The sequence below is a fragment of the Melanerpes formicivorus genome, unplaced genomic scaffold (genome assembly GCF_026170545.1).
Source record: "Melanerpes formicivorus ecotype bairdi unplaced genomic scaffold, bMelFor1.0.p_v2 SCAF_31, whole genome shotgun sequence".
NCBI lineage: Eukaryota > Metazoa > Chordata > Aves > Piciformes > Picidae > Melanerpes > Melanerpes formicivorus.
This window is the reverse complement of record NW_027142383.1, coordinates 8578756-8593991: the sequence shown is the minus strand read 5'-3', so window position 1 is coordinate 8593991 and position 15236 is coordinate 8578756. Positions and strand designations below refer to the sequence as shown.

Sequence of the window (15236 nt, the reverse complement as noted above, 5' to 3'; positions counted from 1 at the left end):
CTGTCACATAACATCAGGCCCCCCCTGCCAAGCAGCGCTATGAAAGACAGCACAGAATCAGCTGCTTGGACTTCCCCGAGCCCCTGACAACACTGACCTGCAGTCACCCACAGCAGTCAAGGGGCAGAATAAAAAGTGGCACTCAGCGACTGAAGAGCCAAGCCTTAGGCTGGGCCTTAGGCAGCAGGGTGGAAGCTGATAGAAGGTAATGCCCTACTCAATCCCTTGTAAAAGTCACTAATGTTGATGCTTTCTGTGTATGAAACCCCTCAAACCCTCTGTTTCCCGTTCCAGTGGACAGCTGGGGCAGGAGCTGTGGGGGGTTTTGAGCTGTGCAATCCTTTATGGCTTTGTTCTCATTCTTTTCCTTGGCCTTCCTTCTCTGCACTTGCTCTGACCACAGCTGGCTCATGCCACAGGCTGATATCAGACCAGCCTGGATGTGGCCCTGGGCAGCCTGCTCTAGCTGCAGCTGTCCCTGCTGACTGCAGGGGCTTGGACGAGATGCTCTTGGGGGGTCTTTTGCAGCCCGGAGCACTCGGTGTAGGATTGGCCTGGAAGCTTTCCCTGGCTGTCGGAGAGGCGTTCTCGATGCTTTCCTTTGAGCCGAGCGCCGCCTTGTGGCTCCTGCTTGGCTCATCTGGGGAGCTGCGCTGGCCCTGCCCAGAGGAGCACCCTGGCTCCTGCCAGGTTCCAGGCAAAGGCACCCATGGGGGGATGACACCCTCAGGGCACAAGCAGAAGAGCCCTGCAGCACCCATCCAAGGAGCTTGGCCACCACCTCTGTCGAGTGGAGGAGGACTCCCCCCCATGGCAAGCCAGATTTGGGGTTTGCTTTTCCCTTTGGTCAGATGCTGTGCTGGCTTGGTGTGAGTCTGGCTGCAAAGAATAGCCCAGTGGTGAAATGCTGCTGCTGGGTGTAGCTGGCAGCAAGTGGCTGGAGAAGCAGGATGGTGGAGCATCAGCTGGCAGCACTGCTCTGGAACATTTCTGCCCTGGCTTCCTTCCCTGCTCAGCTTTGCTGCTGCTTGACCACTTTCTAGCCTGCAGCAGGGCAGTAGCACAAGGGGAGGCTGAGACCAGAGCAGGAATTCAGGAGCATGAAGCCACTTCTGTTCTGGGGGACAAGCGTGTACAAGGCTGGGGCCAGCTCCCTGGAATGAGGGCAGGTTTCAGTGTGCCAAGGCACACTGTGGGCTCAGGGAAACTGCTGCTGTAGTGGATGTGTCAAGGAACACAGGCAAGTAAAGGTCTAGCATGAGCCGGCCTACAGCGATGCTTGCAAGGCAAGGGCACACAGGCCTGCAGCATGCTCCCAAGGGACCTCCCTTCCTCTGCCAGGGCTCCAGTACTTGCCTGTAACCTGGGCAGCCCCTCCTTACCAAAACAGGGATGCAAAGGGCCACTCTTGCTCATGCCCAAGATTCTACCTTCTCACCCTGCAAAGAACATCTTGGTGGCTGCAGTGCTCTGAGTGCTCAGCATCAGCTCCCCAAAAGCAGCACTGCTGTGCTTGAGCTGCTCTGAACACTCCCAGATACAGAGGACCACAAGCTCATCGTGCCCAAACACAAGTGCCAGGCCCATACCTATCTGTACATTCTCAGGGCAGTCTAGAGCAGTGTTCTAAGTACCTAGGGATGAACTGGAGACCTTCAGAAGGTGGCCACTGAAAGCAGACCACAGCCAGAGGCCTCAACTGTCCTCAGAGCCATAGGGACTGGCAGGTGCTGCATGCCCAACCCAGGGACACTGCCCTGCAGCAGGTTACTCTCACTTCCCCTGGCACTGCCCATTGCTTATTGCAAGTGAAAACAGACAACAATTATTACTGCTGCAGTCATTGATGATAGTTCACCTTCTAACAGTCAAACCCCAGCTGGTCTCAGCTCTTCCTGCAGTAGCTGTGGCCAGCGACCAAAGAGGTTTGGCCTGAAGCTGGAGAGCAAACTCCCAAGTCAGTTACTGCAGCCTAGGGCTGCCTTTGGCCAGGAGAGAGCAGGAACAGCAAGTGTCAGAGAAAGGTTTATATTGGAAAGGATCTTCCAAGCTCATCCAGTCCAAGCCCCTGAAGCCAGGAGGGACATCCCCAACCAGAGGAGGCTGCTCAGAGCCCCAAGCAACCTGACCCAGACCAGCTCCTGGGGTGGGGCAGCTCCCAGCTCTCTGGGCACCCTGGGCTAGGCTTTCAACCACCATCACTGTGCAAACATTCATCTTCCTTCTCTCCAGTCTAATTCCCTCTGAGTCCAAACCATGCCCCCTGCTTGTGAGGGGAGCCCTCTCCAGCTCCAGGCCTGGTCCCAGAGGAAGCCTCATTCCTGCAGGTGGAGCTGTGGGGTCCCTGCTCCTGCTGCTCCTTCCTCTGGTTTGGGGGTGCAAAGGGGGCCACAGACTTGGCTCTTGCAGGGGCTTCAGGCACCCATGCTGCAGCCTGCAAGTTCCATTAAATATTCCTGCAGCAAGCTAGGAGCAGGCTGCCCCCTGCACACAGCCACAGCAGCTCCCCACCCTGTCCCTGTCTGCTCACAGGTGAGTATTCTCCCTCTACTTCACATATCCCCACCTTTGCCTTTCCACCTGAGGCAGTCTTAGAGGACCCCTGCTTCACCACCTTTGGTGTGTGAAACTACATCTGCCCCAAAGGACAGCAGCTGGAGCCCAGGGCAGGCCAGGTACAGCCAGAGGAACACTCCTGAAGCCTCAAAGTGGGGTGAAGAGAAGCTGTGCCCTTAGCCCAGTATTGGCCTTAGCTGTCCCTCCCTTTTTCCAGGAGTGAGCCCAAGAGAACAGGTGCTAGAGAGAAGTGAGCAGGGCTTAAGTGAGGAGCAGGAATGCCAGAGTCTCTGCACAGAGATGGCCACAGCAAGGCAGAACCTAACCCTGATGCATGGTGCTGCAAGAAGTGACCTGGGCTGCTCCTGACTCTCACTGCTGTTTGCTGAGCTAACCATGAGACATGCAGCTCCTCCCTCCCCCAGACAGGCTTGCTCCAGGGAGGAATAATGAAGAGTTGCAATTAGAACAACTGGATTTAGCCAATGACCATGGCAAAACAGGGCAAAAGCTTTGGTGGTCCAAGCCTCAGGGAGAAGAGGTCAAACTAAACCCTGGGTCCAGTACATGCCTTGCTCCACCTTTGCTGGCCTACACAGTGCTCCAGCTTGCACTAGGAAACCACTTTCCCTAGTTTGAGTGGGAGCAAACCCCTGCAGACATAACCAGCTCCTGCCACTTGGGTGTTCTGAGAATGGAACTGGACCACTACAGATCTCTGGAAGTCAAGAGCAGGGCAGCTGTCAGATGAGGGCCACTCAGTGTCCAAAGCCCAGAACATCTGCTCAGCATAGCGAGAATCACCACCCCCTGCTCAGGATTTGCTCCTCCAAGCACTGTCAGCTAGCAAAGGCCTCTAGGTTTGGGGTGCTCTTTATTTGCTTGCACACAGATGATGTCCAAGAGGAGTAACAGCTCCTGCAGCCCTGGGTACTCTTCATGGACACAACTTACAGAGCACCAGTTCAGGTTATGACACACCTGCCCTGGAAGAGGAAGGCAAAGAATGAAGGTCAGCTACAGCTCTTTTAGGGAGAAGTTAATCAAAATGCTAATTATTAGCACACTGCCAGCCCTGGCCTCCAGCAGACAACTCCTTGCCAGCCCTCCTCCCACCCATGGCAAAACCCCAACTCCTTCATGCATGAGAACAAAGGCAAGTGCCAGCTCAGGGACAGGCCTGAAGCTAGGAATAAAGCAAAGAAAGAAATTAAAATAAATCCCTTGGGATGCTTCAGAAGGCTCAGGCAGGAGGCACCAGCACCTCTTTGCCCTGCACTACTCCCCAGTGAGGAGTGGCCTCAGCTGAAAGCACAGAAGGGAGGCTGACTCCTTCAGCTTAATTTCTCACCCTGCTGGAGCCACTGCTCCCACCAGCAGTGCTGCCTTTTGGATCACACCCAATGGTAGGGTTGGAAGGGACCTCTGGAGATCATCCAGTCCAAGCCCCTGCCAAGGCAGGGGAACCTGGTCACACAGGAACACATCCAGGTGGGTTTGGAACATATCCAGAGATGGAGACTCCACCACCTCTCCAGGCAGCCTGCTCTAGGGCTCTGACACCCTTAAAGAAGTTCCTCATGTCTAGATGGAGCTTCTGACCTTCAAAGCTTATGCCCATTACCCCTTGTCCTGTCACTGTGCAGCACTGAGAAGAGCCTGGCCCCATCCTCCTGACACCCAGCCCCTAGGTACTTGTAAGCACTGATGAGAACCTCTCAGCCTGAGGGGTGAGCCTGTAAGCACCACACTACCTTAGGCTTTATACACTTGGACACCTGAAGGTTTTCCTCTCTACACACCAGGCATTTGCTCAGGGATGCCTGCAACCCAAGACCTTCTGACAACTGGGGAGATCCAGGCCTGGCACCAGTTAGTCTGGCAGAAACTTTGCAGTATTAGTGCAGCAATTGGCAGTAATCCAGCAGGAGCCAGAAAGCTCTGCTCCAGGCAGAACCCACTGGGTTTGCCAGCAGCTCCCCCTGCTCCTGCTGTTTACTATCACCTACCACAGCCAGCAAGCACTGTCATGACCTTCAGTAAGAGCTTCTAACCCCACTGCATGCACAAAGGATGCTGAGTCCCAGCTCTTGCCCATTTTATACTAAAGCAACAAGGCTTAGAGCAACCATCACCTACACTTTCAGCTTCCTAACTCTCCCCAGGACATAACTGAACCCTCAGACACAGAACAAGCAGCTTGTCAGTGGTAGCCAGGGGGCTGTCTGAACAGCCAGAAGCAACCCTGGGCACAGCAGGGACAGGCCAGAGCCAGGCCAGCATTGCACTTGCCCTGTGACAGCTGAGCACAACCCCCACAGCACCCAGGCTGCTGCAGAGCCCAGCAATAGACACAGAGGAGCTTCCCTGCCCACCAAGGGGCAGGGAGGAGATGGCAACTCTGTAATTCACTCGTTAGTGAGCTCAGAGCTCACAGCACCCAGGGTTGCCTTTAGAAGTGCTGCAAGAGCCACCCAGGACAGGCTCATTCCCTACAGATGAGGCAAACACAGGACCAGTTACTTCAATATACTTTATTTTAAAACAGGGAGGTCACAAAACACTAAGCTCAGCCCAGTCTGTCATACCCAAGCTACAAATACTTGGCTGACAGTTGAGGATCAGTCTTTAGTAGCATAGATGAAAAGTGAATAAAAATCCATATAAAACAATATTCAAATAGTTTCCATAGGAACACAGATAATTGTGACCCAGCTCCTAGTCCGTTGTTTCATTTGTGCCAAACCTAAGCTTTAAAAAACCCAAACAACCCCACTTGGAAATTTTAGCAAGAATTAAGTTAATGGTCCCCCAAATGCCCTAAACCCCACAACTGACCTGGCAGTGAATTACTGATGATTACCTATACATCAATAATAGCTGATTACCTATACATTAATACTAGCTGAAGCACAGGGCACTGGGTGTTCAATTCCGCTTTCCCAGGCACAGGAGAGTGGCAGACTGACATCCTGCTCCTCCGCTTCAGCCAGGAACCCTTGCTCCTTCAGCTGCTGCATTAGTTGCCTAGAAAGGAAAAGAGCAACTGTTAAAGGAGCATTTCACCTCCAGGTACCCCAACAGCTGGGCAAGGCATCTGTAAGTGCCAGGAAACTTCTAATCAGCTCTTTGCTCATCACCTGCAGTTCAGGGAGCACTGACAGAGAAAAGAAACAAACCCAAACCCAAGAAACCAGTGCAGCCCACTCTGGCTGCTGAGGCTTCAGGGCAAGTGCCAACACCAAGCTGGTTGCTGGGCAGGATCTAGACCTGCAAAGCTGCACCCACACCTGTGTGCCATGTTAATGTGCCAGAGTTAATGGCTCAGGCATTAGTTCAGAACTTCAGAGCCACGCCACTGGCTCTCCCTTGCCCCACACCATGTTCCTGGGGCCCCTGACTCAAGTCAAAGCACAGGTAACAGACTGGGAACGCAAAGGAGCTGACCAGTGAGGAGCACCCAACCCCTCCCATGCTCAGGCAGGAACTGTGCTGAAAGACAAGCTCAGAACTTCAGCTGAGTATTTAGGACTCTTACCTCACACTGCAGCAGCCTACAACACATCCAAGGCAGGAAGCTCCCCAGGGACCACTGACAGCTGCAGTCACCTTGTTCCTTCACAGCTCTCTGCCCACAGGTTTATTTGCACACCTTTCTGCGACTGCATTTCAAAAAGCCTCTGCTTGTTCTACAAAGCTCTGCACCACCACTTTGCTGCTTCCTCCCCAGCTGCATGACAGGCAGGCAGCCCTGCAGGGCTGGCAGACGGCTGCAGCTAGCTGATGGCTCTGCATAAAGCTCACCACACACCAAGTACTGCAGTGAAAAGCTAATTCTTCTCCTGCAGAGACACTTCCAGTTCAATTAGACACCAGTTTGGAGTCTTGGGGGAAATCCAAAAGCTTCCTTTGGTCTGATGAATGCTCCAGTTGGAGGTTTCACTAGAGAGAAGCCAAGCCTTACAAATGCAAGGCTGGCAAAGGAATGGAAGAAGCTTCTTCTTACTTTTACAGCAGGAATTGCCAGATCAGTGGCACTGAGAAGAGCCCAAGAGCAAAGTGAATCCTGCTTTAGGATAACCCTGCTGCTCCAAGGTGCTCTGCCACTTCAGCAGGCAGACTCTTGCACCCCCAATCTTGGCACAGATGCAGTCTGTTAGCCTTGCACAGAACAGCAGACAGGTTACTTTAAGCTACTGTTTAAGGGGCAGTTTCACAGCACCCTCCAAGTCCAGAGGTAGTTCTGCTCCCTTTGTTCACCTGTTTAAGTAACTCCCTTGGAGCTCTAGCACCCTACACCAAGCAGTGAGCCAGAGCTGAACCTAAACCACAGAAGAGCTCCCAGATAAACAGATCCCATCATGAAGCAGTGCTGCTGAGTGCTCCTGGTTCCTGCAGTTAGGATTCAGCAAGCTATTACTCCAGAGGGCAGTATGCTGATAGAGCTAGGACTGACTGGACTAGTAACTGGTTGCAGAAGCTAAGTGTGAAGAGCCTGTAATGATTCTGTATGCTGTGCAAGACTGAGGCAGCCCAGGTTAAAGAGCAAGACTCCTAACATTACCCCTTTAAAAGCAGCTCTCCTGCAGAGTCCATGAGAGAAAGGAGAGGGTAATTGGTAGGGCTAGGGCTGTCCTAGGCACACAGCAGAAGCCTTCAGGCTGTGGCACAAGCACTGCTACTCACCAGGCTGGCCTAGAGATGACATAGTGTATTGCTGGCCTCTGGAAGCCGTTGAAGGTGGAGGCTGCTGTCACAGTGTAGGCTCCCATGTTCTCAAACAGCACCCAGTCACCCACCTGCATCTCGGGCAGGGCACAGCGCTCCACAATGCGGTCTAGCCCATCGCATGTCGGGCCCCAGATGCTGCAGTAGTAGCAGCTCTCCTCTGGCTTGGGCCGCTGTGGGAGAGAGGGGAGGGCAGTGAGACCAGCAGGGCAGAGCTCCAGAAGGAGCATCCTCATCAGTGCAACACTGCCCCTCCCAGCCAGGAGGAAGAGCTGCTTGCAGGTCCTGCTGCACCCTGGCATTAACCTTCCACTGCAGGCTTTGTGGGGCAAATGCCACACTCTGGCAGCATGTGGGCTGTGAACTGAGGGAAGGGAGCAGTGAACTGAGAGGAGACTGCTGAGACAGGGACTCTTCTACACCATGACACGCCTGTGTCCCCCTGCAGGGACATACCTTCTGCAGGACTGGCTTCACATGGGCATGGTCATACAAGATGCAGTTGAAGGATCCATAGACTCCATCATTCACATAGTACATGAGGGTTTTGTCAGCTGCCTCCTCCTCATCTGCAGGCAGGCAAGACAGCAGTAAGAGAATGTTGGGAAGAAACAGGAGAGGGGGCTAGCAGCAGGGCTAGGGCTGGGCTTACACACCATCAGAACTTGCTTGCTCCTTCAGCACCATCTTTTTGGCAATGATGTTGACTGCCAGTGTGAAGGCTGAAGCGACGTAGTACCGGCCTGGCTCAGCGATGATCCTCACACTGGAATCCACAGGGAAGTACTTATCCAGGGCTGGGTTGATGACACTTGTGATCTAGGGAGGAAGCAGGTGGCAGCACCACTGCTTCAGTGCTCTCTCACACTGCCACAGCACTGATGTTCTACAGCAGCACCTGGAACTGCAGTGACAAACTGGCCAGGCTGCAGTGACTGTGCACGTGTTCAGCTTCGGAAAGGCTCCAGGGGACCTTAAGAGCTGCCTTCCCTAACCCTTCCAATACCTGAAGCCTGCAGGAAGGCTGCAGAGAGACTTCTCCTGAGGGGATTGAGAGACAGGCCAAAGGGGAATAGTTTGGAGCTGAGACAGAGCAGGGTTAGAGTGGAGCTGAGGAAGAAGTTCTTCAGCAGGAGGGTGGTGAGCCTCTGGCACAGGCTGCCCAGGGAGGCTGTGGCTGCCTCCTGCCTGGGGGTGCTGCAGGCCAGGCTGGATGAGGCCTTGAGCAGCTGAATCTAGTTGAGAGGTGTCCCTGCCCATGGTGGGGAGGTTGGAGCAGAGGAGCTCTGAAGTCCCTCCCACCCTGAGCCAGTCTGTGCTATTGTAACCCCTCTTCGTGTCTTTATTTTCTTAATCCAACTTCTGTCTGGGATTAAGCCTGCACACAGCAACGACATCACTTGAACTTAAGTGACCAAACAGCTCAGTTGGAGGTCAGAGAAATGCCTGTCCTAGTCTTATTAAACCAGCACTGATGCCCCCCAAGGCCCCACACTTCAGCTCTTCTACTGACCATGGCAGTACCCCCAGCTCACTGTTCCCCAAGGCCTCAACACCACAGTGTTCTGCCATCAGCTCTCGCTTCCAGCTGCCTCCATCAACACTGATCTCCCAAGCTCTGAAGCTCCCTCCAACTGCAGCAGGACTCAATCACACCACAGCCCAACATATTTGCTGGTGGCGTGCCATGGAGCAAAGACTGCCCCGAGCCAGGCCGGAGCACCCCAAGCTGGGCCAGGCCTGCCCCCATCATTAGTAGCAGAAAAGTCACTGTAACTGATTTGCTGTCTCCCTGTGCAAATGTGGCATCCCTCGATGCAGCTTCAGCCTGGCAGGAGCTGTGACAAGAGTACCCAGCAGCTCATTATCAGGCTTGAGACAGATTCCCCTCCTTTTCCCTGGGTTCCATTTCTCAAAGCAGGCAGGTTCTTACAAGCCTGTCTGCACACCAGTAGAGAAGCAAGACAGCACTTCCCCCAGCTAACACTCAGCAGGACTCTGCAAGCTAAGGAGTCTTCAAAGCTGTACCTCTTCAAACTTCAGCTTGACATCTTCAGAACCAGGGAAGCCGCCGCCAATATCCAGCAGATGCATATTGAAGCCCAGTTCAGCCTAAAGTGAAATGAAGAGAGATGCTGTTAAGAAAGCAACTCTCAGTTATTTTAGCTTCAAAGGCCACCACCCACCACAGAATTAATGCTCAGAACAGAGCAAACTCCTCTTCCAGCAGCAGCACTTGAGTCTCAGCTGCCAGTTTCAGCACACCCATAAGCCAGTTTTGCAGAACCCTCTGTGACCCCTAGCACGCCAGCCAGGGGAAGCAGCCCCCTCTGGCCACCCCTCATGGCTCTATGTCTGACTCAGTCTTGCCACCAGCCCTGAGCAGCAGCTCCAGATCAAGCAGAACCAGACTTACTCCCATATCAAACACACAGCGGGCATCAGAGATTGCTTGGACAAAGGTCTCTGGGTCTGTGCATCCACTGCCAACATGGAAACTGCAAAGAGACACAAAATCAGAGCTGCCTGCTCCTGCATGTGCCCCCCTACTCCTGCCCTCTGCCCCACACTGTATTAGTCAAGGTGCTTACAGAAAACTCAAGCCACCATGAAAGGCTTCTTCAGGCAGATGACTGCAATCCTCCATCTCTGGGCACCAACTTACCTGACTCCCACGATGGCCAGGTGCAGCTCCCTGGCACGCTCCAGCAGCAGCCTGCTGGCCTTCAGCGTGGCTCCGAACTTGACGCTCAGGCGGCAAACTGCCTTGGAGTCATCAGTGGTGATGCGCAGGACCAGCCTGAAGTGGGGAACAGAAGGGCCTCAGCTCTACCACAGAAGACATCACTAGCAGGTAGCTATGACCCTAGAATGAGGCTGAGCTCCCTGCCTTTCCCTAACGTGCCAGTAGGGCAGACAATTCATGTTCACAGAGTGGGTTGGGTTGGATGGGGCTTCAGAGATCCTCCAGTCCCAACCCCCTGCCATGGGCAGGGACACCTCCCACCAGCCCAGGTTGCTCAAGGCCTTATCCAACCTGTCTCACTACCCTTACTCTACAGAATTTCTTCATACTACAGGGTTTACACTGGCTGACAGCAGGTTTATGTCCTTGTAGCTCTGCAGCCCATCTCAGCCAGTGAAGGCCAAGTGTCAGGTAACAGGAGATGCTCCCATCCCTGGCAAACCCAAGGGGGAATTACAGAACAACTGGAAGAACTTACTTGGCTTTTGGGTGGGCCCTTGCAACTTTCATTAGCTCTACTTCACTATCAAAGGTCATCATCTGCACACCACTGCTGGCAGCATGTTTGATCTGGGAGACTTGCTTGCAGGGATTTGCATAGATGATTCGCTCTGGAGGCACCCCAAGGCTCTGCACCAGCTGGATCTCCATCTGCAGACAGAGCAGAGCCCACTGGTGAGGGACTGATGATGGGTGGGCAAACTCCTAGCCCAGCAGAGCTGACAGCACTTCCTTCACTGCATGCCAACAGCTGCTGCAGAGTACAGACCACCTCACCTTGCTGGCACAGTCAAAACCTGCCCCAAGGGTAGCCAGGGTCTTCACCACAGCTCTGCTGTCATTGCACTTCACAGCGTAGAAGGGAGTCACCCGAGGCAGGGCCTTGTGCCACCGCAGGTGCTTCTTCACTATGTCCCCGAGGTCAGCCACGTAGAAGGCATCTTTGTCATCCTAGAGCAAATGTACAGCTTGCAGCTCCTAGCAGTGGCCAACAGGATGAGCCTAGAGGCCAGCACTGAGGAGGCTGCCTGGCAGGAGGTCTGCAGACAGCTGGTTCCACCCTTTCCAACCCTGGCAGCACCACAGCAGGCAGGGAGCCTCCTGCCATACTTACAGAAGATGACACTTCATTGATTTTCTGGTCAAGGATGTCCTTGGCAGTGAAGCCTTCGTCAAGGAAGGTGAATTCGAACTCTTCATTGCTGCAGCTGCTCATGATTCCCAAGGATCAGTTTCAGGTGGAATGGCTCAAGCACAACCTGTGGACACACACACCAGCAAACACTTGTCACCGAGATCCACAGCTCCCACTCACAGCTCACTGCTCCACGGGGCCTCTCTCTTCCACAACTGCACAGCCCCTCCAGGGACCACCAGCAGCAGCACACACCAGGAATGTACACAAGGGCAGGTCAGAGCTCATCAGGACCAGGGAGCCCCACAACCCTGCCAGCCCAAGGCCAAGTTCTCCCCTGCCCACCAACTGCATGATGCACCAACCCAAACCACATCAGTGGTGCCCAGGCTTACTGGGCTAAGTCCCTGGCAGGTGCCACTGTCACTGCCTTCACCTCCACACCACAGCTGATACTGCCATAACCAGTGCCAATGCCAGCACGCTCACCACAGCTCCTGGGCACTCCTGCATGGATCAGCACTGAGACACTGAAGGTGTTTCAGCACTTACAGCTAACTCTTCCCAGTTCACAGCCAGCTGAGCACCCACATTCCCACCACAGGTCAGACAATGCCAGCCATGGGATCAGGGCTTTCCTTGAAGTTGCTCTGTTGGTAGCCAGAGCTTCCCTGCTCTACCCAAGACCTCCAGGATACATGGGAGGAAAGTCTCAGCTGTCAGGAGTGTCAGATACACTCTGCCAGAGTGGCTCTTACCTGTGGTATGCAGACAGTCTCCTAGCAGTGATCCCAACCAACACTTCATAAAGCCTTCACAAAGCTCCTTGAGGACCAGAACTAAAGGGCAAAAGCACATTCTTGTGCCACCCAGGCCCGGGAAGCCCATGGCACAGCACGTGGGTGATCCATTCCCTGGGCAGGCCAGAGGACAGTCTCTATGGAGCTATGAGCTCCAGCTGAAGTGTGCTACCTTTTAAAGACCTCATCACTGCAAGTGACTCATTGAAGGATCTGGTTTCATCAACCAGGTCCAGCCCTCTGCTTCTCTCAGCGTTTTTGCACCCATCTAGGCACAGATGTGCCTGCAGACCGTATAAACTCAGAATTATTCACTACTGGTCAGACCACTGCTCCATTCTCACCAAGTCTGTTTGTACAAGCATATGTAAACTCAGGCATTCTGCTGCTGCTGGAGGTTCAGGAGGCTCTAAGACCAGCAGACTCCATCCCACACACTGTGGGGAGTAAAAGTCACAAAACTTTGCTACTGGAGGACTGAGAAGTCAGGGACACCTCAGCTCCACTGCAGCCCTCAAAAGCGTATGGCACCTGAACTGTCAGTGTCTAGAACTACTTCACATCTTGTGATCTGATCACTTACCAAACCAGACTAAGCTTTAACTCTAATGAAGTAAACCCCAGCAATCCACACAGCCTCATCCTCCCCCTGCTCTCACTCACATACAGCCTTAATTCCGCACAAGCTAGATTTAAGTCCTCTGTTAAAAGCCGCTTTGAAAGGATTTTAAGAAAAAGCAAATTAAATACTTTTCGGGAAATGATGATTAAGGAGAAGCTGCATCCTATGGTGAGACGACTTCAACAGGACGCTGCAGCTCCGCAAACAGCTGAGACGCTTCTGGCTGTGGCTGCGTGAGCAGCACCAGGGAGGGCTTCGCATGTCCCCCCCTGCACAGCCAGAGCTGCCTCCAACACTGCTCTCCTCTGAGCCCGGTATGGGGAAGCGCTGGTGCCGGGTACGGCAGACTCCGCCAAAAAGTTCCTGCAAGCCCTTCCACCTCCACCCCGCGGCACAACTCTACACAGAGCAGAGACAGAACGCTCACGACGAGACAACCGGCAGCCTCCGGTGTGTACTGCTGTTTGGGCTGTGGGCAAAGCGCCTGCAGCTCCCCAGAAAGAGACAATCCCTGCTCCTCTGGAAGCCGCTCTCCAGAACATTCTCCCCTCTCCGCAGCGGTGTCTGGAGCCACTGAGTCACGCCCGCGGCGCCGCCCCAACGCCGCTGCCGGCCCCGGGGCTGCCCGCCCGCCGTGGCTGGCGGCCTTCTCCCTCCAAATCCGCGCAGCCCCGAGCTGACCGGGGGCACGGCGGCTCCCCAGGAGCTCCCGGCGCCGGCACGGCCCCAACAGAGCCCGCACGGCCCTGCCGCTCGGCCCTGGGCCCGCAGGCCAAGCCCGGGCCCCACGCCACGCACCTGCCGCTCCCCGCCTGGAAGATGGCCTCAGCGGGGCCGCCGCCTCCCCCACTCCTGGGCCGCGCCGCCAGCACCTTCCCCGGCAAGCCGGCCCGAGCCGTTCGCAGTCGCCCCGGAGCCCGCGGGGCCGCACATTTCCTGGGCGAAGATGGAGACCCCTTGCCCAGTGGCAGCGCCCCCGCGTACACGTGGCTCGGTCCCGCTCCGGCACGGCGCCGCCGCCCGCCTCACCTCGCCTCAGTGCAAGCGACTGCCAGGCCTCAGCAGCCGGTCCCGTCGGTCCGAGCCGCCGCCTCCTCCTCCTGCGAGCCGGGCGCGGTGCACGGAGCCGAGCAGGAGGCGCCCTAGCCGGTGCAGAGGAGCGAGGCCAGCAGAGACAGGAGCGCCACTGGCGCGGCGCTGCCATATATAGGGCAGCCGGTCGCTATGGCAACCACCAGCTCAAACCAGCCCCGATCGGCCGCGACCGGGTGGGGACTGGGCCCGGCCGCTATTGTGACGTCGGCGGCGACACGCGCACGACCCGCCCCAGACTGCGAGCGCGGACCCGCGCAGCGCTGTGCGCGCCCCCGGCGCCGCCCGCCGCGGGCAGGTGCCCGGCCCTGGCCCTGGCCCTGGCCCTGGCCCCGACCCCGCCAGCGCTGCAGCGGCCCCGGAGCCCCAGCACCTCCTGCCCGGCCGCGGGGCTCCGGCTGCGAGCGGCGCCTCTGGCAGGTGCGGGGAGAGGAAGCGCAGTGCCAGGGACCCGAAGTGCAGCACTGTGCCAGAGACCCGAAGTGTTATGCCCACAGGGTCAGTACGGTGATGCTCTGGACACGCTGGTCTGCGCAAAGCCATTCCTGCAGCTGCTGCATGTCCCTTGTTGGCACTGGCTGCTGCTCCTGCACCATCCATGCCCCCTGCTATCCAGACACTTCCCATGGCACCGGTTTTGTCCCTCGGGTTTGCTCCAACACGGACACCTGTTCCCACTCTCAGGTCACTCTGTCCCTGTGCACTTACAAAATGAGCTCTGGGTGAGGTGGTGAGCAGGCACCAATGTGGGCACAAGCTGGGATGAGTGCCCTGCTTCCTTTAGCCTGCCTCTTGCTCCAGCCCTGCCAGGCCTGCACTTTCTGACCACTCTGAAACAGGCACTTTCTGCCCCTCTCTTTAGAACTCCTCTCCACTCTCCCACAGCAGAGGAGATGCCCTAGGAATTGGGCCCCTGTCCTGGCACTGCATGTGGAGCTCTGAAGGATTGGGCTGGTTTTCACACCCTGTGGCTCTGGGGCATTGATAAGATGGGCAGGAAACCTTCCTGCAGCCCAAGCTGCAGGATGGAGCTCGGAGTGCTCCTGCTCCTCACCTCTGAGTCCCTGGTGGCTTCCTGAAGGCAGAGACAGGTGGCTGGCTCCTGCCCCTCCTCAGAGCTGGCAGGTGGGCATGGTGCTGCAGGGAATGCCTGCATATGGTGGAGAGCTGCTGAGCAGTGCCAGCTGCTGCAGGATCCTCTGGTGAGCTCTGTGCCCACTGAGCTCTCAGGTCTCCAGCTGGAGAACCGTCAAGGGCATGTCTGTGTCACATGCCCAGGCCCTGGCTGCCTCAGCTGGTTACGGGGAGGGAGCAAGGCTGAGGCTGCAGGAGAATCCTTTGAAGGGTTTGAATGAAGGGAAGCACCAAGATCAAGCAGATACAAAACAAAAGGGAGGTTGGGCCATGGCCAGGAGAAATGGCTGGAGACAAACTGCCTTTGGTTAGAATCATTGAAAAAGGAGCAGAAGCTCCTGAAAGGTTAAGAAATACACATTTGGCACCTGTGTAGGTAGCCACAGGCAGGCACCGACCAGGGAAGGTTTTCTAAAAAACAGC

The 15236-nt window shown here is 55.6% G+C and overlaps 1 protein-coding gene across 3 annotated transcripts; it reads right to left on the bottom strand.

Annotated features, from left to right (window-relative positions):
- Positions 1 to 3422: 3422 nt before the first annotated feature.
- ODC1 (ornithine decarboxylase 1) lies at positions 3423 to 13768 on the bottom strand. 3 transcript variants are annotated; one of them, XM_068155325.1, is made up of 12 exons: positions 13617 to 13768; positions 11145 to 11289; positions 10808 to 10981; positions 10509 to 10681; positions 9950 to 10084; positions 9701 to 9782; positions 9313 to 9396; positions 7941 to 8103; positions 7741 to 7853; positions 7243 to 7457; positions 5445 to 5583; positions 3423 to 3542 (listed from the first exon to the last, which is right to left on the bottom strand). In XM_068155325.1, the coding sequence occupies exons 2-11, from the start codon at positions 11244 to 11246 to the stop codon at positions 5445 to 5447; spliced, it is 1380 nt and encodes a 459-aa protein (XP_068011426.1). In that variant the 5' UTR covers positions 11247 to 11289; positions 13617 to 13768; the 3' UTR covers positions 3423 to 3542. The 3 variants fall into 3 exon arrangements, with proteins under 3 accessions (XP_068011426.1, XP_068011424.1, XP_068011425.1); XM_068155323.1 differs by lacking the exon at positions 3423 to 3542 and having other exon boundaries at positions 5076 to 5583; positions 13617 to 13767; XM_068155324.1 differs by lacking the exons at positions 3423 to 3542; positions 13617 to 13768 and adding an exon at positions 13386 to 13568 and having other exon boundaries at positions 5076 to 5583.
- Positions 13769 to 15236: the final 1468 nt, after the last annotated feature.